The sequence below is a fragment of the Manihot esculenta genome, chromosome 4 (genome assembly GCF_001659605.2).
Source record: "Manihot esculenta cultivar AM560-2 chromosome 4, M.esculenta_v8, whole genome shotgun sequence".
Lineage (NCBI taxonomy): Eukaryota > Viridiplantae > Streptophyta > Magnoliopsida > Malpighiales > Euphorbiaceae > Manihot > Manihot esculenta.
This window is the reverse complement of record NC_035164.2, coordinates 7,023,133-7,047,483: the sequence shown is the minus strand read 5'-3', so window position 1 is coordinate 7,047,483 and position 24,351 is coordinate 7,023,133. Positions and strand designations below refer to the sequence as shown.

The following is a 24,351-nucleotide window of genomic DNA, read 5'->3' as shown; positions in this document are numbered from 1 at the left end:
TCAATCCATCTTTGCAGTCTGCCCCATCCTCTTAACTCGCGCAAACACATCAACTTCATCCTCTTCTTTCTTAACATACAAATTTCTCTAGTTGCAAATTTCATGTTTTGCTATGTCTTACATAAAACATCAAAACAGACCAGGGACAATGTAATATGGCTTTGGTATTCTATACTACGTGAAATAAAATTAATCACGAGGCGTCTACTTAATTATCCGCATCTGTACATTAAAACAAATGACTATACCTCCCCTGCAACTTTATTTTGTGGCAGGATTCTGGAATCAGTGTCTTCTGTACTCTTTAACAAATGCAAGAAATCCGAACTAGAATTCCCCCTTTTTTTAAGGGGGACGGATTTATAGTATCAATCATATAGGAATCAGTTTACCCACTTCTTGTTCTTAAAAAGTAGTCCCCAACAGTCAAAAATAAATGTTCTCCAAGTAACACATCTGCAGCAGGCTGATTTTCAATGCAATCAACAGTTATCTGGAGAAAGCAAGAATGAGGAAGTTCGATGAGACGTACTAAATCTGATTGCTATGGTTGTCTGAAATATGCTATGGTAAAGCAAAAAACTAACCTTGCCATTTCTAAGCTGAAATTCTGATCTCAAATTAGAATGATCCCTAGATAACAGGTAAGTTTCCAGACCTTGTGCAAATTTTGTATTTCCTGCAATCATTTATCAACTTCAGGAACAGGATGAGGGAGAAGAGAACACCCAGAAATGGCTTGCTTCTGGTGAAAAAGACCAAGGCACATACTAAAGAGAGAGACTATCAGTAGTGGGTAGTGAGAAGAGGTGGGCAGAAGACAAATAAAGTTACCCGCATATAACGCTAGAATTGCATCTGATTTGAATACTAAAGCAGCCCTAGCCAAGTAAATGGTGAAAGACAATTCATATATCTGATGGTAACTCTCTTCCCCAATTACAACCTGCCATTCAAATATATGAGTTATATGGAAAATAAAATTCTTGATAAAAAATGCATGCATATAATTCTTCTCCCTCTATGCTGTGGACCTGTTTATAAACTTATATGTTGGGAAATTAAACACTTGAATACAATTTCTATAATAATATCTTTTTCTTCTTTTGGATCAAATTGATAAAGGATTAAATTCACAACCGAAAAAAAAAAAAAAAAAAAAAAAAAAAAAAAAGATAACCCATGCTTAAAAGATCAGATTGGCATACATATTTACTCGAGTCGAGTCGGTTCAAAAAAAGAAATTGAAAAAAGTTTACTAGCTTGTGACAGTTTGAAACATTAACCCAAAAACCAATGGAAATTAGTCAATACTTACGACAATTTGGTCATATTTTTAAATATTTAGGTCCCTCTGTGATGATGCTCTTTCAATTTATTATTAGATTGAATTAATAGCATGAAAAAAAGAGGAGATAACTCAAAACTAAAAAATGTGCTTCATTCAACACAGCTTACCGCTTGTGGTGGCATCAGGTTGGAGGATAGTAATGGAGATCCAATTGCATCCCGAACATATTGTTCCTGCATGTAAAGATAGCTATGAGCAATTACAAATGTCTGACAGAGAATGGGCAGCCTGATTTTGTAAAGATACAGAGTGACACCAGGAAGATACAATTTTTGCATTTCAGATATGTAATGCAGCAGCAGGCCCAGAGAGTAATGATGTATTAAACACAGCAAAAAGACCTTTCAACATAAACAAAGTTAAAGATCCACGAAATGGCCACATAAGACGTGTGCCTATACCCTATATCCCAAAGTACATAGATCTGAATAGGCAGAAACTACCACAACAGGTTAACAGCTATGCACAAGCATCGCATAATTGGAAAATGTAACAGTACATAGCCATGTAAAGTGCAAAAAAATGCTACCTCACCAAAACTTACCTAAGGGGAATAGAGTAAAAACACATGGATCCGAAAACAAACCGTACATACAATTTAATCTGATTCCCAAGACCACATATTGAGGGATACATGCAGTATATGCATGTGTATGCATACAGACAAAGACAATACCTGTGATTTCAGAACCCGTTCTAACTTTGTCTTATCTTCATCCAAAGATTCAATATAAACATCCACCACATCTGTGGGTTCAAGGGCAATTTTTTTCCGTAACTTCTGAATTCTATTAACAACCTGCCATGGACCAGGTTCAGCCAATCCATTCAAAAGAAAGCAGAGATCTTTGATAAACAATAATAAGATGGATGCATAGCAAAGTAAAATGAAAGAGCATGGAATTTTTTTTTAAAACAAAATCCCAGACACAAATATTGCTATTTCAGTTTTGCAAACACTTTTAGATGAAGAAAGGGGGGAGGAGATTTTTGAGGGAAGGAGTTAATAGAAAATATAGAATAGAAAATAAATTTAATTTACAACCCTGCACAAGAAAATAAAAAGAAGTATTTCACAAAATTGAAGAATTCACATCAGACAAATTTGCTACATACCTCACGAGCAACACCAGCCTCATACAATGATTCATCTGGACGCAAATCCATAATCACCAAAACGTCACCTAAAACATTTAAACACCAAAAACATGAGACATGTAAACCTGAGCCATAAAATGCTGTAAATGCATCAATCACTAACTACTACCATCTCCAGCAGCATCTATCTCCTTCTCAGTCAAACCATCAGGACGTTTGAATTCTCGAACAACCTTAAGTCCATTAAAATGAGACATCAGATTAGTATCCCAACCTTGTTAAAAGGAATAAAGCTATTCAATTAAAGAGATAAAACTGAGGGTTTCATAAGAATCAAGGAGGTGATAATATCCAGCATAAGGGATTCTAAAACCTCAATCTTACTAAACATGCACATAAAACTGAGACACAGAATCCCAAAAGGACAAAAAGGAAAATAATGGAAGCATACATCTGCACGTAGACAACAATATAGACAAACGATCTTAGTAAGAAAGTTGCAAAGCACTGCCCAATATAATTTAACATGACATGGGCCTCGATATGGAATGTCCACAGATGTTATCAGTAAAAAATCTCGTCACAGAGAAATTAATCCCATTTTTTTATTTCCACAAAAAACTTTTGAGTTTTTATAATTTAAGTGACACCAGCCATATTGTTCAAATTTAGAATGATGACAATAAAAGGATTTACATGGTTCAGCTGCTGAAAACCTCCATGGACAAAACCTCAGAGTTGCATTTTAATCAATTATGTCAAAAACAAGGTTCCACATTTTTAATGGAAGATAAAAAATTTAAATGACATCCCATAAATCGCTTCTTAATACAAGCATTATTAAGTCAATGATTAAGCTATGGTTTTGCCAATCGATTTCACAATAATCACACCCTATGAATTAAGGGAAAATCTCATCAATTCTAGCACTCCTTCATGAGATTTTTTGTTTAAATTATGGATCCATCATTAAGGGTTTTTTTAATTATAAAAAAGAAAAGAAAAGAAGAAAAAACTGGATACCATGTAGAAGAAGAGAAATTTGGGAAAAAATAGCTTTGGGACCATGGTTTTAAATAGCGGTCGCGGCCGCGTTCATGATCGCAAGTAATAGAAACAAGTCTATAACGGCTGTAACGTAACGGTAACGGCCTAACGCTACGTAAATTTTTTAAAAAAATTTGCAAAGTTCATAAATGAAATGATATTGATTAGATTTAATTCAGAACAATATATACAAATGCATAATAAACACAAATACATGAAGTATAGATTATTTAAATTAAATTAAACATCATATAGATTAAAATAAGAAAACCAACATAACTTTTATAGATTGATCAAGTAAATTAATAGCTCAAAAAATAATTTTAACTCAAAATTAACATTTTAATCCATAAAAAAAATTTTATAAAAGGAAAAAAACAACAAATAAAAACTAAAATACATAAAATTTAATCAACTTTTTAAAAGAAATAAACTTGAAAATACAGTAATTTATGATGGATCTAAGCTTATATGAGAAATATGCAGAGAAGATTGAAATTTAAAAGAGAAAGGGAAGAGAAAACTTAAAAAATATAACCTTTGAAGTTGCTGAAAAGTGTAGAAACTAATGAAATGAAAATAGGGGACAAAAGAGTAAGGATAAAAAGAATTTCAATTACTAGTAATTGCTGTCACTGTTACATAACGGTCTTAACCGTTACGCCTGCAAATCTGGGAGTGCCGTTGCATAACGGGGTTATGGCCTCCCCAAAAACCGTTATATAACGGCCATGTTATTTTTAAAACCATGTTTGGGAGTTAATCCCTCCGCGCAAATGAAAAGGAGAACAAAGGAGGAAAAGAGGGAAAAAAAAAAAAAAAAAAAAAAAGAAGAAGAAGAAGAAGAGAGAAAAGAGCTTCGGGATTGAAACATTAGATTAAAATAAAGGAGAATCTAGGAGAAAACTAACTTTAGGACTCAAACCCTAGGCTGAAACAAAGAACAAAGGAGAATATGGGAGAAAAAAAAAAAAGCTTTGAGAGTTGAGACTCAAAATCTAGGTTCTAATACCATGTTGAAATTTAAAATGATAGAAAAAATGAAAGAAAATAACAAGGGGAGGACTATCGCGGGTTGGCTATGAAGAGCCTCTCCTAACACAACTTTAAGAAGTTACATTTCATTCACTTGTGTGTGTGTTTACATAATACATAAGAACCCATATTTATAATAGATGGTACAAGATTTATATGGCGTCTCATAAATAACTTCTCACTACAAGCATTAATCAAGTCAATGACTTTGCTAATCAACCACATGATTTCTCATAATCAGAACCTATGAATTAAGGACAAATCGCATCGATTCCAACATATGTAAAGAGAGTATGCAGATTCATGATGCAAATTGTTTATAAGGATAAAGTACAAATAAGTAGAATGTAACAGATTAAAAGAGCAAGAAAATAAGCACCTTGATATCAGCCAGCTTTAGAGTGTGTGAAGCAATAGTAACTTCTCCAGCTTCCTCAAATGCTAAGATATCTTTCTGAGACATTGCTTTAATTTCTTTGGCAACAATACCCATTGATTTTCCAAGTCGTTTACCAAGCACACTAGAAGAAAATAACCAAAAGAAAATTAATGCAAGGACAGAGCAGGAACATACACCCTGAAAAAGGGGGAAAAAAAAACCAATTTGCATACCTAAACTCTGGCTCTGCACGCAGAGAAGAGTACTTCAGAGTATCAATACATGGGACTAGAGATCTCACATTTAGTTCCTCCAGCACATACTAACATGCAAAAACAACACATCAATCATAAAGCTGAAACAAACAATAAAAACAGAGCTAATTTAACCAGAATCAAAGCGCATAAACCATATCACACCATTAACAGCAGCCAACTATAAACTTCATGAAAACTACTGAAATTTGCATCCTAAGCTAAGCAACAATCTTGTATCCAAAATTCCCGCATTTTATTTGATGCACCAAAAAAAAAATTCTGATTTTCCATTGGAACAGCAAAAACTCAATAGCAAGTGTTTCAAGATTCCATCAAAAATGAAATAAAGTAATTCTAATGGCCTAAGCCAGCTTTGCACCATGCAAGGACACATGAAGGTAGATGTTCTACTCATACTCATTTTGCCAAAGTGAAAAAATCAGCAAGACAAGTAAGCTTTAATCCCAAAGTAGTGTTTTTTTTTTTTTTTTTTTTTTTTTTTGGGGGGGGGGCGGCGGGCGGGTTTTGTGATTTAGCTCTATTTGAAACCAATTCCACATCAAAGTGAAAAAAAAACAGCACTGAAACTATATTTATTGGATACAGCTTATATTGAAATAATAAAAGTAGATATCATATTATTTACTTTATTATTGAAATACACATATACAATAATTTACTATACTACTTATATAATAAATTATTATATATGTATTTATCGTATAAGAATAAAAAGTTTAACTAATTTAATTATTATTTATAATTTTTTTATATTTATATATTTTATAATTCTAAATAAGTTATTGAAATATAAAATTAATATGGAAAAGAATTTATAATTAATAAATATCAAAAGAATAATGTGGTCTGAATAAAAATAAAAAATAGAACTTCATCAGCTATCGGCAAATGAGAAGGGCTCTAAATTTGATTTGATTGCAAATGCAGTTAATATGGCACCTATTAGCTATGAAATGCCTTTCTAAAAGATTGTTCAATTATAGAAAACTAGAGTAGTTTTTTGGAAAAATTTTCTAACAGAACTAGAAAATGAAGTTTCGTGTTAATGTGTGCCGGTTCTCCAAATTAAAAATTGGAAAACTAGTTTTCTAGTTTTCCAATTTCTATGATTTGAACAACAATTTTAAGTTATTTTCCTCTATAATAAGGTTTTTGTTTTCTAATTATTTTCCAAATGGAAAACAATTATCCTCTTATAATTAAAAATTATATTATAACATATTTTTAATTAAAATTAAATTATTATTAAATATATTTATTTATAATTATAAATTAATTATATATTATTATTATAAAATAACAATAAATAATATAAAGTAAAATATTTTAAAAGTAAAACAATTTTGAATATATTATCAAATGATTAATTTGGAAAATTATGATTTTTTTAGCTAGAAAACTACTTTTTATTATTGCAAGTGAACGCTTTTTTCCTTTTTTTCTTTATTTTCTGAAGAAAATGGAAAATAGAAAACTATTTTCTATAAATAAATGCACCCTAAGGAGTTCATGAAATAGACAAATCAACTATTTGGGTGCTTATCAGTTCTCCATTGCATCCAAAAGGTAAAACAAACCTCTTTTAACTCTAATTTGTGAATTATTCAAAATATTAATAAAAGTTGTATGACCAAAAGCAAAGGGCAAAGCAGATGCATGTAATATCAAGCAATTTAGTTGGTGGGTGGGGGTTGGCGGGAAGAATATCCTTAAATATAGAAAGATAGTTAACAGCCAAGGCAACAAGAATAGTGAACAACCATTAACCGACAATTGGAACACAGTAGGAAAATCAGCTATGTAGAGAATAGCATCTATCAGAAAGACAACTAGACAAATGACCATAAAGAACCATAATTAGTTCATAACTAGGAATCATTTATGAACAAGAAGCAAATGGGCTGGCTATTTTATTCACAAACCTCCTTTAATTTTCCAGCTATGTCATCAAGGAAGTCTGCATCAGGATGAACAACTATCATCTCCCTGCAGTTTGTAAAAAGCATAATATGATCAAAATAATGAACCAGGAAAGAATTAAGGCAAAATATATCTATCTATATATACAGTAACTAAAGAGATAAATAAACAACATAGAGTTATATGCACCTCAGTGGTGATTTCAGAGGTTTGTTGTGCCGCTCACGGATATTACGTGCAAGATCAATTACAGTCGTCATCCTTGAAACACTTCGTTCAATTCTTTCATCCCTCTGAAATGCCATTGGAAGAACATGAGGGAGAAAAATACCATTTACTTGGTCACAAAGATATTTGTACATTATAAATCTATTCAGGCTAAATCCCTAAATTGATGAGAGAGAAAAAAAATTTTCAACTCCAAATAAGATATAAATTTTAGTTGTAAATTCAAGAAATCAATTAAGGTCAAATGAGATCATATATGATGTAAATTCAGTAATTTATTTATAAATAAATGATTTACAAAATAAAAATGAAAACTTTCATGAGATTGGAGAACTCCAATTTCACAAAAGAAGCTTTCCAAAATTAAAATGAAAATGAAACCTTTAAATCAAAGTTGACCAAAAATAGTCGGGTTTCCAAAACATACTAGACTTTTCAAACAGAAGAAGTTTGATAATACCTCTCCCTCTTCTTGAGGAAAACTGCAGTAGTGAATGCTTTCCTCTGCTCCAGTAGAAACTTTCCGCATGTTTTGATATAGCACTTCTGTAAAGAATGGTGTGAATGGCGACATCACCTTACATGATGTCAAAAGCACCTGAAACCAACTCAAAGTTATGTCTCATCAATAACAGAATAACCAACCATCATATTCAAAATAGTATAATTATTATCATACCAAGCAAAGAAGGAAAAGAGAAAAAAATCTCTTATCCATAAAATAGCTGGGGAGAATAAGCTTAGTGCAGCTGGTGATAAATGGTGGAATGAGATTGTAACTTTTGAAAAATATCCAAATAGTATTATTAATTGTAGCCAAACTGCCTGGACAGAGATGATGTAATTGTCTCTCAAAGAGATGATAGAATGGAACAAAAAAAAATTCAAGAAAAGGCAGAGGAGCTGCATTAACAGAAAGTAATAACTAACAAGGAAATTTGGGTCAACCATATACAATATAGGAATTTGGATATGTGAGGCAGAATAATGGAGATTGAATGAAAGAGGGAAAAGATGGGCCTAAAAACTGCTTGAGATGACACTTATCATACCAAAATATTAAAAATCTCATGGAAATGTGACAAAAGAGGCATAGACAGGGTTTTAGGAACGATGACACAAATAACTCAAACCAGTTTCAGACTAATGCTCAGTGGAGTAATATGACCATACGAGAGAGTAATTTCACCACCCACATAATTTACTAAGCTTCATCAAACTTCACAAAACAGAAATCAAAAATAAAAAGTCCAACTCTATATTTGCAATAATGCCAATTCACCCCCTGAACCCATTTTGGCAGTGTGCACTTACTGCTAAAGTTGCATTTCCTTCATGTCATGCAATTGGCTTCAATAGACTGAATAACAAACCAATGCCTTTCCTACCTCAACTAGGAAAACAGATTTCAATTAGAATAACTTTAACTAGATTAACAAAACTCTTCTCTTGCTCTACAAGTGGTGTTCTTTCGGCCAAACAAATAAAACCAAGGTAAACCTGCAAGCATTTTCTCAGGCTTCCCAAGTTCGTAATTGTTCATAAGTACATTAATTCCCATCCCTTCATTTAGTTCAGATCCCTCAACATACTCCGCTCTGATTTCAAGACATATTTACCTTCTCGAACTTGAAAAAAGTAATAGTAATAGTAATAATAATAATAATAATATAACAATCAAATTCAAGTTTACTTATTTAAATTTCAGTATCAAGTTATGTTCAAAAAAACTAAACCAGTCCACATTCTTTCTGCCAATTTCTGCACAAAGAAAAAAAAATTGATATGGATATGGGACACCACAAGATGGAGCAGGAGTACAACCAAAGGAACAAGGATTAAAAGGTGTTCTCCCACTAGTGCAATGTTTAACCATCTAAGCAGTTCAACAAAATGACATGGCATTGACATGGTTTCCATTTAAATCACTACTCAGGCATGAAAATTTAATTGCATATTAGAAATTACTCTTTACCACACCCAAAGAAAATCCAAACAACAATGCAGCATGATCAACTAAAAAAAATGCATACCAAAAAGGAAGAAGTATAAACAATAAAACATAAGAAAATTATATTTTGGTAGACATAATCAAGTACCAGTTATCATAACTGAAGCATGCTGAAAGATAAATAATCAATAGCATGCACCAAGCAGTCTAATGGTAACATTAAGCAATGAGATACAAAAATAGGTATAGACATACACTGTAAAGAGTTGAGAGAGCAGTTCGGCAATCTTCTTCCCCTGTACGACCTTTTAATCTCTTGCGGTTGAATCGCACATATATGTTTGTGAGGTTGTCAAGAAACTTCAAGAGATATGGAACCACCTGCAAATGATACATATAGAAGAATGCACACATATGCCATCGCACATGAGAAATTATACATTAAGCGCCTTATTGAGCTTTTAAGGTTTAACACAGTTATCAATATGCTATCTAAGAAACTACAGATGATAACAGCAGAATAATGGCTTAAAGGAAGCTAACCGTGTAAAGTCGGTATGCATCCATTTCTTGGCGGACAAAATGAACAAGACTCTGAGTGGCTGAATTGATCCACTGATCTAACACATTAGATGAATTTTTAAGTTTTCCAAAATCAACAGGAGAGAATGGTGCAAGCCCTTCAACCTCAAGCCTCTTAGCATTCTGTACTAAGAACCTATATGCATTATACCATGGAAGGAAGACATCTTTGACCTAAAAACAATGAAGTATTGGATACCCAGATGAATATTTTAACAAGAGACAGAGGGAGAGAATTAATTTTGTTCCCTTGAATGCAAAAGCCAATACAGAACTGTATAGAAAAAAAAAAAAATACTCACAACACCATAAACTCCATCCTTTTTGAATCGCAAGGTTTCAGCACGTACAACTGGAGAGTTTATAAGGTATAATCGTAAAGCATCCTGGATATAAGAGAAGGTTAATACATAGACCTTAATGAGAATGAACAGAAAATGCTAGCCAACTACAGAGGATAAACAAGAACAAGCAAGTTGGTTCCTAAAAATAAAAGGCCATAATGAGAAATTATAAGTATGGGATGTAGTATTTGACAGAGATCACATTTTCTCTGTAGACTTACAGCTCCATAATCATTGATGACCTCCATTGGTGATGGATAGTTTTTCAATTTTTTACTCATCTTTTTTCCATCCTCTGCCAGGACAAGTCCATTGCAAACAAGATTCCTGAATGCAGGCTTCCCAAACAATGCAGTAGACAACACCATAAGAGTATAGAACCTACAACGGAAAATGGGTTGTTGAGTTATTCCCTTTGGAAAATTGACTCTCAGCATCTCCAGTAAAACAAACAGACCAGATATCCCTTAGGAATTCAAGTTCTCTAGAACAACAAGATTATCAGAAAACATAATCCAGGAGATTATCAATGAAACATAAGTAAAATTCTCATAGTATGATCTTGTGGACCATAGATCCATGTATCTTCTCTTTCATGCTGGCAATGATCAAGGCATGTTTTTACACCACAAAATTTGAAATAATTGACAAAAGATCATAAGCGCCATATGAGTATTGAACATGGTATGTTTCTCCCGGTTGGACTTGCAAAAATAGATAATTTGGGGTTAAGACTAAAGAGTCAAAATACTATGTGCTATATACATGGAGTAGAGATCTAAAAGTTAGGAACCCACCATCCACGAGTTTGATCTAGCCCTTCAGCAATAAATTGCCCGGGAAAATTTTTCTCAAAAAGCTCAACATTCTCAAATGGGTAATGAATATAAGCATAAGGCATTGAACCACTCTCAAACCAACAATCAAATACCTGCAACAACAAACCATGCATCAATGTCATTGCAAAACTCAAATTTTGAAATATGGCATAAATATTATCTATATAAGTGAATATGCAAGGAATTAAAGCCAACCAATGAAGAATTATCAAAATGAACCAATGCTATATATAGATATGTAGTAAAGCCTACTTCACTGTACTCATACCCACCAAACCCAGAAATCAGCTATCAAGAAGATATAGAAAGACTTTATTTTGTAAGCAGCCAAACTTTCTGATGGAAAAATGCGAGAAGAATTTATCATTCAATTTTCAGACAAAAAAGGGTATGGGTGGGGATGGAGGGGTGCAGGGGGTTGTCAAAATAGAAATGTTATTGTTCTTTCCACTGGGTGAAGTAGAAATAAGTATAATTACCTACGGGGATCAATACAAACAATATGTTATCAACAAGGACACGAACTAAACTTACTTATTACCCCACATATGAATCTTATTTAGATATTTTCGGTCAGAATAAGAACTTTAAAATGTTGTGACTGTTCAATATTTGATAGTAAAATAGGGCATTACCCAAAAATTTGAAAACTGAAAAACCCAGATGTAAAAACTTACATCATCTACACGTCGAAGCACACCAAATTCAGAACCACGATTAGATGGAATAGTTATGTGATCAATATTGTGCCGATGAAGATCAAAAACCTGCAAAATGGAGAATATATACAACAAAATGCATAATAATATAAACCAAAATTAAGTTTAAAATATAAAAAAATCTGCACCTGAGAAGCATGTTCAAATGTATGCTACAAGATTTATTAGCTATAACCAAGAAGGCAAGAAATATCATATTATTGCATCGCAGAGGAGGACAGAGACTAGACCTTAACACCAGCAAGCTTTTCAAGCTTAGCAACAGAATCCACGACAACTATTTCTTCACCATCCTCACTGGTCCATACAGGAAGAGGAGTCCCCCAAAATCGACTTCTACTAACAGCCCAGTCTCTTGCATTTTCAAGCCAGTTGTGGAACCGTTTTTCCTGCAATTAACACAAAAAGAAAACACTAAACCTAAGTGTTCCATCAAAACATAAGTCACCAATTTTAGGAAATAGCAGTCAACTATACAAAGATAGTAAACTTTTTTCTCATTTAAAATAAAAATGAAAAGCAACAGGCTAATGAAAACTAAAAGAAAAGAAACAAGGAAACACGCACACAAGTCACCATATTTCTCAAGGCACCAAACCACACATATTCTATCCCAAGCATTTCTGAAATTCTACTTTTCATATTAAGCACATAGTGGCAAAGAGATCACTTTTTAGCGTAAATCATGACCTATCCTTGGGCTTCCAAATATAGCTGTTTAGATTAAGAAATTGGAAAATTAATGCTCACAGACCATGATAAGTATAAAGGAAGGAAATGTATCTAGCCAATAATATCTGTCAGATGCATTTAAAGAAAGAATGCCATCTAACTTGTATGTAATCACAGTTTGTTTCATCCTCCTTCCCTTCCAAAAGAAAGCATCAGAGTTTAACTTAAGCAGACACTACCCACAGAAACTATACAATTGAGAGTGCCATCACTTACCACAAATACTTGAGCAACTACACAAAATTAAGAAGCATCAGAACACCATTTAGCTTACTACAACAATAATAAAGCCTGAAGAAAATTTCAAACTTGTTTTATCAAGGGATTTATTTGCAAAACAAAGCTCCAGTAGGTCAGATTGAGATTATTTGGTTCAAACCGAATTATCAAACTGAAAAAGTGCATTTCAGTTGTTCTCAAACAAATTCAATTAAAATTGATTTAAATTGTCTTCCAGAACCATTTTTCATAAAAGAATTACAGAACTATATTTTATGATTTCTTAATTTACATCAATATATTTTACGTGAAACTTATAACTTTACACTGTTATTTCCCCAACTCGGGTGAGTCATTTTTCAGAGCCAAAATTATGGAGCCTGATTAAGAAAGTCCAGCAAATTCAATAATACAATTTGGGCTTTAAATTTTTGAAATAGTTCAATTGAGCTTCAACTTTAGAGAATATCTAAACATCAGATCTCATTTTTTTCCCCATTTTAGAATCAGCCATATAAGACTATACCTTCAAATGAAAAGGTTAAAATGATAAATTATATAAAACATGGCAAAAAGCACAAAAGAATAGAATAAAAATGCCTTGCACAAATAGAAGGGAATAGGTGGAAAAAGAATTCTAACCTTTACATAATCAGGAACCCAATATGTCTGTTTGTTGTTTTCTAGCAATTTGGCTTTTAAATCTTCCACTCTAACAAACCTATATATAGAATTTAGCAATCACCTAAGTTAGAATTTACCAGAAAAATCACAGAGCCATCTATAAGCAAAAAAGAATGCAGAACATATATATCCATTATTATTTATTGATCTGATAACATAATCATCTTCAAGTGAAGCTCACAGAAAACAAAAACAAACACATTCATATTAGGAAATAAATTCAAGATCTAAAAACCTCAAAGGTGGAAAAAAATTAGCAATGAACTTGGAAAGCAAATTTATACAAACAATCCATCCACTCCAACTTGATTAGTCTGCAAGAATCTCATAGAAACAAGTAACGGTGACAAACAAGTAACGGTGACAATCAACTAATCAGGTGAAATGATCCAAAAATATATACTTACATCCTTTGCACAATTCTCAATTTTTGCCAATCAGTTCAATTTTATCAATTGCGACCATGATTTTCAACATTGATAACAATTATTACCAATTTGTTTTTAGCCTTTCGAAATGTCAATGCAAAGCCTATATATAGGAAAATATCAAATTTACTTCATTCAATCTAGTAATAATCTAAAATTTTTCTCAAATTCTTTTTTTTCCAAGAAAAAATATTTCTTTTAAATTATCAGCCATTATATAATATAGTGAAAGTGTATCTTTTTGGGAGATTAACATTTCATATTATTAAAATCATTAAAAATACAAGGATATTATTTTTCTAATTCCCAGTCACTAAATTGGCTATAATTGCTATTAAACCTTCATGGCTGCAATTGATAAAAAATATATATATATTTTTCAAAAATTGTTAAGGGAAGCAATTTGTTTTTTTGGTTCTTTAACCTTTCAAATATTGGTTTCTCTTTAGCATTCATGTTTCAAATCCTGTTCATGCAATTCAGGATGAAGATGGCCAATTTCCTTATCTTTATTTAAATACAGAAGTATACTGATTAAAGAAATGCAATCATGTAAGTTGATTAAAAGAAAAACTGTTCTCAAACTGTAATAATTAAAATATTCCAAGTTGAAACAAGTGAATAAAGTGCACAGAAACACCCCAAGTATAACACTGAATTTTCAGGCTTCAGACTAACCACAACAGACATTCGCAACATAGGAAGACTTGAGTACTGACTACAATTTTGTTCCATCTCTCTCTTATTTTTTGCCACAATATCAGGTTAGAATGTCAAAGATGAGTATTAAAAATTTCAACTCACATAAGTACTTGATAATTCTAAGACACACTGAAAGATTTTGACAGGCACCTAGGTGGTTTCACAAAATAAATGAACAGCTAAATGACATTATAATTAAGAAAAATAAAATTACAGAAAGAAAGCTTACCAGCTTGGAACAGCTCTATAAATAAGAGGAGTATCTGACCTCCAACAAAAGGGATAGGAGTGAGTGTAGCTACCAGACTTAACAAGCCTGCCTCTTGCCTAAGCCATAACAAAAAGTATTTGATAAATAAATAAAAAAATATCAAAGGCAAATAAATAGCAGCAGATTTAATTACTCAAAAAAGCCTAGTTTTTAAGCCCCCTCCCTCTTTTAAATTGTTGCAATTCCTATTGATGTACAAAATCTGTATGAGAACTCTTCTAAGTGTTACATGCATAGCCTTGATTAGGTCCATCCAAAACAAGAGCTATGTGTTAAATGCAAAATAAATTTTTAAAGAACAAGATATAGAAAGACAATGAATAGCAAACAGGTGACATAAGCATCTTATGTGTCTCATTCTCACACACACACTGCAAAATTACCTGAAATCTCCACAGGTAAGACCAAATAAGAGCTTTCTCTTTTACTTTTTACATTCTTTTCTCTCCCTCACCTTGTCCTTTTTGGAATTTTCAGCTCCTTTACACAATTTCCTTCTGCACTTCATTATTTTTTTCCCTTCCCGTCTCTCTTTCCCACTGATTCCCAATTCCAAACTCAATCCTCTAACTCGATTTCCAGTTTTTATTCTTCTATGAACCTCCAGCAGCAAGTTCTTTGCTTTTTGTCTCTTATTTGCCAATCCTTCGACCTTACTAAAGCGATTGAAGTTGATAGGTACTCATCAGCACCTGTGATCATTGACATATGTAGAGGGCTTGCTGCTATTGAGAATATTGAGCAATTTGCACAAGTATTTCTAAGTTATGGATAATAGTCCAAGTTATGGATAATAGTGCTTGCGATTTCTGAAAGGGTTATATACGATTGATGTTTAGTGTGGAAAGCAATTCCAAGAATATGGAGTGATGATAGTGTTTTTCATAACACATTCAAATATGTTAAATATCGTTTACAAATTATTTGTTGTCTATGTGTAAGTTCATCTTCCCTCATCAATTCCTCAACCTTGATATTGATAGGAAATTACAAAGACAGTAGTTGAGATCATTGATATATGGATTTCATAGAAGCCTGTTACACCGTCAAAGACACTGAGCAATTTGGAGAAGCGTTTCTATCAGTAAGCAAGTGAGCAAGAAGAGGTACACAGATTTTATTCAATATCTTATCTTATGTATTTCTAATTCCTAACCAGTTTTAGAACTCTGTAATTGAAACCCTCAAAGATGTACTTGTAAAGGACTAACAAAATGAAAAGATAAGCAAAATTAATAAGGCTACAGTCCAGGGGTTATTTTCTATATACTAACCATAAACAATAAAAAATAAAAATAAAAAAAGAACAAAATCAATGACATCACCCACCATCTGTAACTATTGGGACTCAAATAACCATTCATATAATTAGTACACTACTAAATGATCTTTAATAATGGCAAAAGTTAAAGTAGTTGCGAGTAAGAAAAAGCCTCACCTTTACATTTTCAATGATATCCTTGTCTGCATCCTTAACATAGCGACCACTGAAATCAGTGATTCTCTCTGTAAAGCAGCCATCATCATCAACTGCTACAATCAAATTTTCTCCCTGAAACCCAACAAAATACAAGTAAATAAATCATAGTTTTTACAGGTGCCAAAAGGTCAGCAAAAACAAAAAGAAACATATAAAAATTCAATATTGTTTAATTTCATATCATTAAAGAAACTAATAACCTGTACATGAAAAACAAAGACATCCATTCTATCGGAACAATTTGAAAGAATTTAATAATTTCTATAGAATAAATCTTAAGCAAGCAAAATGATCACCAATTAAACATAAATAAAGTTAAATACCTTGAAAAAATTGAACATACACTCACAATACAAAAAGACTAAAATTTGACAAGAATAGAGAATAGAATGGTTATTAATTAAAATTTGTCACAAAACCATATCAGTGCACCAATCAAGATATGCCTTTCCAACATCTCTATACGAGGAAATCAAATTCCCATATAGGGAGTTGATTTTAAATATTTATCAGAATAGAGAATAAAAAGAGTCAAAAATGTGTTAATTTTACAATTCTAAGAAAAGAAGGTCACAAATAAAAATAAATATAAAAGATTGAGCAGAATAAAAGCATACTGTAGCCAAGAGTAGGACAGAGAAAAACAAAAAAGAATCATACAAGGCAGGAGGAAAACAATATAAGGTGCAAAAGTTGTGCATCCCAGAAAATGAAAGACAGAAATTGAAAGATCAGCTGCAGTGGAACCTAGGAGAGGTGTTCCGACAAGATCCTAGGGATAGAGGTTGTTTTATCAATTCATATTTCGGTTTCAATTTGGTTAATATTTTAAATAACATTGGTTTCAATTTGATTCGACCCGGTTAATTCCATAAAAAAAACAACCGAACTTGCTAACCTTCTGTTCTACATTGTTTCACTCTCATGCATGAAACGATAAGAAGAAAATGAATGAGAATAACATGCTACAAGACCCAGTCTCCCTGACTCTCAGTCCTATCTACTTCTCCCTCACTCTCAATCCATCTACCTCCCCAGGCCCTTACTTTTAAACGAATCAACAACCCCCACCAGATCAATCTTAGTCCCTCAATCCCATCTCCCTCAACCATACTTCTACCCCTCCTTGGCTCCTCAGCTCCTCAATCTATGCTATTCATATTAAGCTGTTAAAATCGAGAGCTGACTTGTACAATCTTACGACCTTATGATTTTAAAGTCACTAAAATGAGTCAACGTATATAAAAACGAAATCAAGTAAAATTAAGCTAAATTGCAATTCTAAATAATAAAATCACATTTGAAAATTAAACGATTTTTACCTGCTAATGATTCTAGGACTTTACGATTTTATATATTTGAAATTTTAAAACTTTAAAATATTACCTTTCAATTTATCAAAATCAGTGTCATTTATTTATTTTAACACCATTTCTAGGTTTTTGAAATTTTTGAAATATAGTAATGACTATTACTTATGGTATTACAATTATCTTGCACATCTGTTGTAATATTTTTTAATACTTTTGTTATATTGTTACTATCGCACATATAATACTTTTGTTATATTGTTACTATAGCACATATAATCTAATCTAATCTGTATATTATTCATCAAATATGTTTATTATTTGTATTTACATCTTTCAAAGTTGAACAACTGATAGATATTTTCAATTTTGAAGTTTAAATATATACATTTGTGTAAGTATAATTTTAATTATTCTCATATTAATAATTTGACAAAAAATAATGCATTTAAAATATATAGAATAGCATACTTAAAAATACATTAGAAATTTTTTTAATAACTTTGACGTTTAAAAAGTGATGATATATACATATATAAAATTATTTCTTTAAAATGTATTTTAAATGAGTTTTACAATTTCATCTCGCGATCTGATTTTACAGCCCCTGCACTGATTCTAGGTAAGAAAAGCAAGTTTGACATCCTTAATTCAGACCTGCCACATGCATCCCACTTTTCCTCCTCATCACATGGTGTAAGAATTTGTTTGGCATCAACTGCCCTCCATCAAGGGATTGCAGGATTGCTTGTTATCCTCACCATCACAAATTCTCATGGCGGTCTTCTTTCATGTGTCTGCTGTCAACCTTGCCTCACATGGATGCTGTCAGTCCCCTCTCGTCAACCATTGATTTCTTCTGGACAGAGGTGAGTCACTTCATTGGGTCTTATTTGGGATTACAACTCCATGCATATTGTAATCTGTGGTTATTTTCTTGAAATTGATACGAAGGAGCAGGCTGTTTGATTTAAAACTGGGAGAACAATTTCAGGTCTTCTTTGCTTTATTTGCATGTGGGTTTTGTTTAACATCTAAGACAGATCTTATTTTGTGGAAAATTTGTTGACCTTTATTTTTTTGAAGCATGTATGCTGTAATACACACACACACACACACACACACACACACTATACACGCACATATATACACACATATGTGTGTGTGTGTGTGTATATATTGTATATCTTCAGTTCTACTATTGAAATTATTGGTAGAAGTTGTGGAATATGAAAGTACCTGGCACAAAGGGAGAGAAGTGAAACCGATGAATTCAAATTTTCAGTTTGGACCAGTTTGGCTTTCCATGTATTTTGGTTCAGTTTGGTTCTCATATCTTATTTTGTTCAAAATTTGTTGACCTTTATCTCTTTGAAGTGTGTAATGCGTATTATATATATATATTTTGTGATCTTCAGTTCTACTATTGAATTATTATTGTTTGAAATTGTAAATGAAATTTTTCAGTTAGGACTGATTTGGGTTTCTATGTATTTTGGTTCGGTTCGGTTTGGCTCTCATATTTCAAATTTTGGTTTTCAGTTATTTCAATTTGGTTCAGACATGTATTGGATTTTGTTTGTATATATTTTGTTGATTCACAGTTCTACACTACTGTTCAATTATTATTGGTTGATGTTGCTGCAGAACGTGAAAGTACCTGGGACTAAGGGAGTGAAACCGATGAACTCAAATTTTCAGTTCAGACCGATTCAGTTTTTGTTGTATCTTGATTCGATTCGTTTCGGTTTAGTTCTCGTATATTTTCAAGTTCAGATTCAGTTATTTCGGTCTAGTTTGGATCAACCGATCAAATGACACCCCTATTGGGCCTCCTCACCTCAGCCAGCAGGCACGCACCTCAGTTACACTGCCTGCCTTTTGAGTTTCAGATGCAGACCCTTGGACCTGGTGTGCCTTGCACCCAAGGCATGCCTTCACAACTATGTAATAATATATGTGTAAACAGTAAAAATATATTAATTAAAAGTAAATATTCCCAGGAAGAAAATATTCAACCAGGACATGAAAGGTTTGAGGGGAAAAGACAACCTAAAAAGAAATAGTAGAGCAATTATGTATGTCCCATGTCTACGCATCCAGCACCAATCAGTTCTAACAAAACATCCATGTAGCAATGCAGCACAGATGCATAAATTTAAAAAAAAAAAAAATACTATAGCATAGAATCACACAGATCAAAAACATGAATCAGAAAAAGCAAAGGAAAGGGGGAAAAAGAGGGGGGGGGGGGGGGGGGGGGGGGGGGAGGGGAAGAGCACTTCCAACTGGCATTTTAATTGTATAAACTGAGCTTAGTTGCTCTTTGCCTCATGCTGTATTTGTGAAAGGGGGAAATAGAATGGGGATAGAATGGTATGTGAACCCCACATATTTGTATTTTAATACGTAGGCCCCACAGCCCCATTTTCTCTCCCCCTCACCTCCCTCCCAGACACAGCACTAATGCCTTATGTTTTGGCACCTCAGAGAGCACAAGCCATTGAGCCAGCCCATGCATTTATTCCCATAACTGCCCAGCATTTGTAGGAGTTACATAACTATGGTACACCATTTGACAGGAATAAGTAAAGATTATGCCAACTATTCTACATCTCTGGCTTCTGATCATTCAAGAAGAAAGCAAACAGAATTCACTTGGAAGCTCACAATCACATAACTCGGCACAAGTTTATAGCATATTAACACAAACCTTATTGATTATTTGATTTTCAATGCAAACACGATAATCGTCTTCACCAAATGCAGGAGCACAATGAACAATTCCCGTACCACTATCATCAGTCACATAATTGTCCGCAACAACTCTAAAAGCCGTGTCAGAGAACTCTGAGAAGTAATTAAACAATGGTTCATACCTGCAAGCTTACACTTACAAAATTAACACTATCCAAAACAACCCATTCAACAGCATATACATTTCCACAAGAGCAGCAACAGATCCATATATAGTTATCATTATAAATTCAACCAATTAAACATTTATACAGATAAAGTTTCAAAGGAAAAATACCAATAATAGGAGAGAACATCTTAAAAAGCCTGTTTGAAGAAAACTTCAAAGCAAGGAACTCAGTTCAAGTAAATTCTATTCAACTCAATCTTTTTTTTTTGAAATCTTTTCACTTTGCAGAATTTAATTTCAGTAGCTTAAACATATTTGTTCAATCCCAAAACTCAGAAATATCATTTAGAAGTCTTAGTCAAGAAAATAATGGGAGGTGATGCAGTATGCTGCATTCTAATCAAATTATAACTGCTGTAAATTAATTATATTCCAGATGTAGTTTCCAAGTTTCATCCAAAAAAATCAGACAAATCAAATTCTATTAAAATTCTTATAGTTTACTACATACATGACGTGATCTAAAGGATGAAAGGAACTGCTTATTTTACAGGTTCAAGTTATTCAGAAGTGCACAAAACAGTGTAACTCACCTTTTCTTCAACAGTTCATTACCCTTGACTTTCTCTAACAAATCATATGAATCCATCAAGTTTTCAGATTTTCCACCCTTAGTTTTAGAATTTGATGTCTTCGAATCACCAGCAGGTCCATTTGCCACACTTGATTTTGGTTTCTCGACAGGAAGAACTGACAGCCTAGATTCAGCAACCACGAAGACTTTTCCAGTATACTTGTTACGGACCTGTGTTTTTCAATTTCAAGTACCAGCACATTCAGCATTTTTACAAAATTCCAAAAAGTTTATCTGCTAATTAGTTTATAACATGAACAGACTGATTTCTTATTCTTTCTCCTTTTTTTTTGAGACAAGGAATAAGATTCCTTCATTGCATCAAATAAAAAAGTTATTGTTTAGTGAATCAGTTTATAATTTAAAAAAAAAATAGTAAACAAAATATATGACTTGTGACTTCATGCTCTAATATTTCAAAGCCACATGCAAGCTAACCTCATGCCTTAACACAGTTTGTTATAGAGCTCAAGCAATTTGCCCTAATTCAATCATCAAAGAACTAATAAAAGAAAACATGAGCTTCAACTCAATGTAAGCTGTCTATTGAGTTGTGAAGTCTCCAGTTCAAAACCCAAAAGGAGCAAAATCAACCAGGAAAGAAGTGAAAGAAAACAAACAACTGTGTCGCATGCATTCAATTTAAGATTATATATCATAATAATCCATATAACCGTCTCATATTCAGATAATTTGCAGCCTAAATCAATTTTCAACTGGAAAGATACGCTGCATAGTTGAATCAGTATTTTCAAACCAGATCATCAAGAAATCAAAGACAAAAATTTTCAACTGGAAAGATACAGTGAATAGTTGAATCAGTATTTTCAAACAAACCAGATCAACAAGAAATATAAAATAACTGACCTTCACATAGTCAAAATTTCCATTAACACAAAGAGCAAGATTGCTAGGAAGTGTCCACGGGGTTGTTGTCCAAGCCACAAAGGATGCATTATGGGGATCATCGATAATTGGAAATGACACCATTATCTCAGGGTCAGGGACATCCTGTGTTATTAGAATGGTGTTATGAGTTAAAAGGGAATAATAACACTTACAGAATAAAATGGCAAGAATTCAACTTGGCATCAAATATTGTGCCAGTTACAGACCTTGTAATTCTGACCAGCTTCAAAGTTAGACAGCACAGTTTTGCAACCAGTACTGTATGGCATGACCTGTATAAAAACAGCATCAACATAATAAACTAAAGCTGTTTCAAAAAAATCTAATCAAGAAAATAAATGGCCGCCCAAAAGATCTTGTTTTTTACACCTCGATAAAAGAAATTTTAAAAAAATCAACTTCTAAATCCAACTATAAACCTGATAGTATAGCATTCACAATCCAATTATGGACAGAAATAATCCAAACAATAATCCATTTGAAGACTTTATACATTTATCTAAAAAATACCAACTACCAAAAGTGAAAACAGAGGAAGAATAATCATAATATAACAACACTAATCTCCAGTAACTAGCTCAAATTACAGAGGAACTAACCTTGAAACCCTTATAGACCAGACCCTTCTCATAAAGCTGAGAAAAAACCCACCAAACACTCTCCATAAACTTCAAATCCATAGTCTTATAATCATTCCTAAAATCAATCCACCTCCCCGTCCTCGTGATCACCTTCTCCCACTCTTCAACATACCTCGTCACAATACTCCTACACTCCTCATTATACTTATCAATCCCCATTTTCAACACCTCATCTCTCCTCTTGATCCCCAATTTCCGATCGATCTCATTCTCCACAGGCAAACCGTGGCAATCCCAGCCGAAGCGACGAGTAACATGGTGGCCCCTCATGGTCTGGTAGCGGGTGACAATGTCCTTGATAGTGCCGGCGAGAATGTGACCGTAGTGAGGAAGACCGGTAGCAAAAGGAGGACCATCGTAAAAGATGTACTCTGGGAGGGATTCAGTGCGGGACAATTGGGTCTCAAAGGCTTTGATTTCAGACCAGAAAGAAAGGATCTTTTCCTCATGGCCGGGGAAAGAAAATTCCTTCCCTTCGCAGACTTCCTCCATTGAGCGACGGAGGGAGAGGAAATGAGAGGTAGGGTTTTTGAGAGAGAAGATGGTGGCGGAGAAGAAATGAAGAAATAGAAATGAAAGGCAAAAGGGTTTAGGATTGCAAGGCTTATGGACAACGCGACATGGCCACGATCCGGTTCGGACCGCAAACCGGACCTGAACCTCAGAATGCCTGTTACCGTCCCTTTCCTGCAAATAGAAACCGGTTATTTCAATTCGATTCACTTTTGGTTTGATTGTTTTATTTTCAAAATAAATCACTCAAATTAACATACAATTAAATTAAATTATTAAATAATTAAATTTAAATTTATTTTTAACTTATAAAAAAATTATTTACATTTAAATATAATATTATTTTATTTTTTATATCATATATAATGATATATTTTATATAATTTACTTATTTAATAAAATACATATTTAATAATATTTAAAATTTATATTTATTTTTTAATATTTTATAAAAAATTATTTTTAAATTTTTTTAAATTTAAATTTTAAATTTAATTGAAATCAAAATCAGAATTATAAAAAATAAAACTATAATCACTTTAAAATCAAACTAACATCAGATTAAAATTATTAAAAAATTAAAACTGTCTCCAATAATTATTAAATCGAACCAATTTCAGTTTGTTTCAAAAATAAATCAAATCCCCTATTTCAAATTGGAACCGCCCCTGGCCAGACGTATCAGGACAACGCCAGAGTCATATTTGAGCTGAGCTTCTTGCAATAAGACAGGCAAATCGGGGTCGAAGCATAAGCGGGTCGGGTGGTCAATGGGTAAAATTCCGCCGGAATAACGTAGCCGGATTTGGACTTTAGAATAGACGTGGCCGTTGTTAGTTACTTGGCCTGCAGCGCAATATAAATGGACTATGAACTACTTCGGCATTGTATTTTCATGCGACATAAGTTATTGGTTGAAAAAAAAAATGATATCGCTTGAAGAAATAATTTAAAAATAATTCAACTAGTTTTGATATTGCAGTTGTTTTAAAAATATTGGGTTTTTTATTTTAAATTTTAATTAGAATCAATCATATTAAAATTATATCAACAGCCTCAAGATTTGATGGCATTTCCGAATGTCTCGTATAATAAAAATATATTATTTTTAAATAATTTTAAAATTATTGTTTTTATCTTATATTATATTAATTTAAATTACTTATAATTTTCTTTTGTATGTTTTTTTTA

The 24,351-nt window shown here is 32.7% G+C and overlaps 1 protein-coding gene across 1 annotated transcript; it reads right to left on the bottom strand.

Annotated features, from left to right (window-relative positions):
• LOC110613136 (isoleucine--tRNA ligase, cytoplasmic) lies at positions 1-23,231 on the bottom strand. The gene is made up of 27 exons (XM_021754100.2): positions 22,606-23,231; positions 22,213-22,278; positions 21,965-22,108; positions 21,057-21,268; positions 20,311-20,476; positions 16,246-16,359; positions 14,766-14,863; positions 13,365-13,443; positions 12,002-12,160; positions 11,730-11,819; positions 11,011-11,144; positions 10,435-10,594; positions 10,172-10,255; positions 9,831-10,043; positions 9,543-9,668; positions 7,797-7,934; positions 7,298-7,401; positions 7,111-7,174; positions 5,144-5,232; positions 4,911-5,052; positions 2,619-2,682; positions 2,468-2,535; positions 2,028-2,150; positions 1,459-1,524; positions 835-946; positions 588-679; positions 1-493 (listed from the first exon to the last, which is right to left on the bottom strand). Exons 1-27 carry the CDS (start codon positions 23,137-23,139, stop codon positions 389-391), a joined length of 3,546 nt encoding a protein of 1,181 aa, XP_021609792.1. The 5' UTR covers positions 23,140-23,231; the 3' UTR covers positions 1-388.
• Between the last annotated feature and the right edge of the window lie 1,120 nt (positions 23,232-24,351).

Coding starts and splice junctions, on each gene's coding strand:
- LOC110613136 (XM_021754100.2), bottom strand. CDS start 23,139: ATGGAGGAAGTCTGCGAAGGGAAGGAATTTTCTTTCCCCGGCCATGAG. Junction 21,269..21,964: donor GAAATTTTGACTATGTGAAG/GTCAGTTATTTT, acceptor TGAAAAACACAG/GTCCGTAACAAGTATACTGG. Junction 16,360..20,310: donor AAAATCAAATAATCAATAAG/GTTTGTGTTAAT, acceptor GTTGGGTTTCAG/GGAGAAAATTTGATTGTAGC.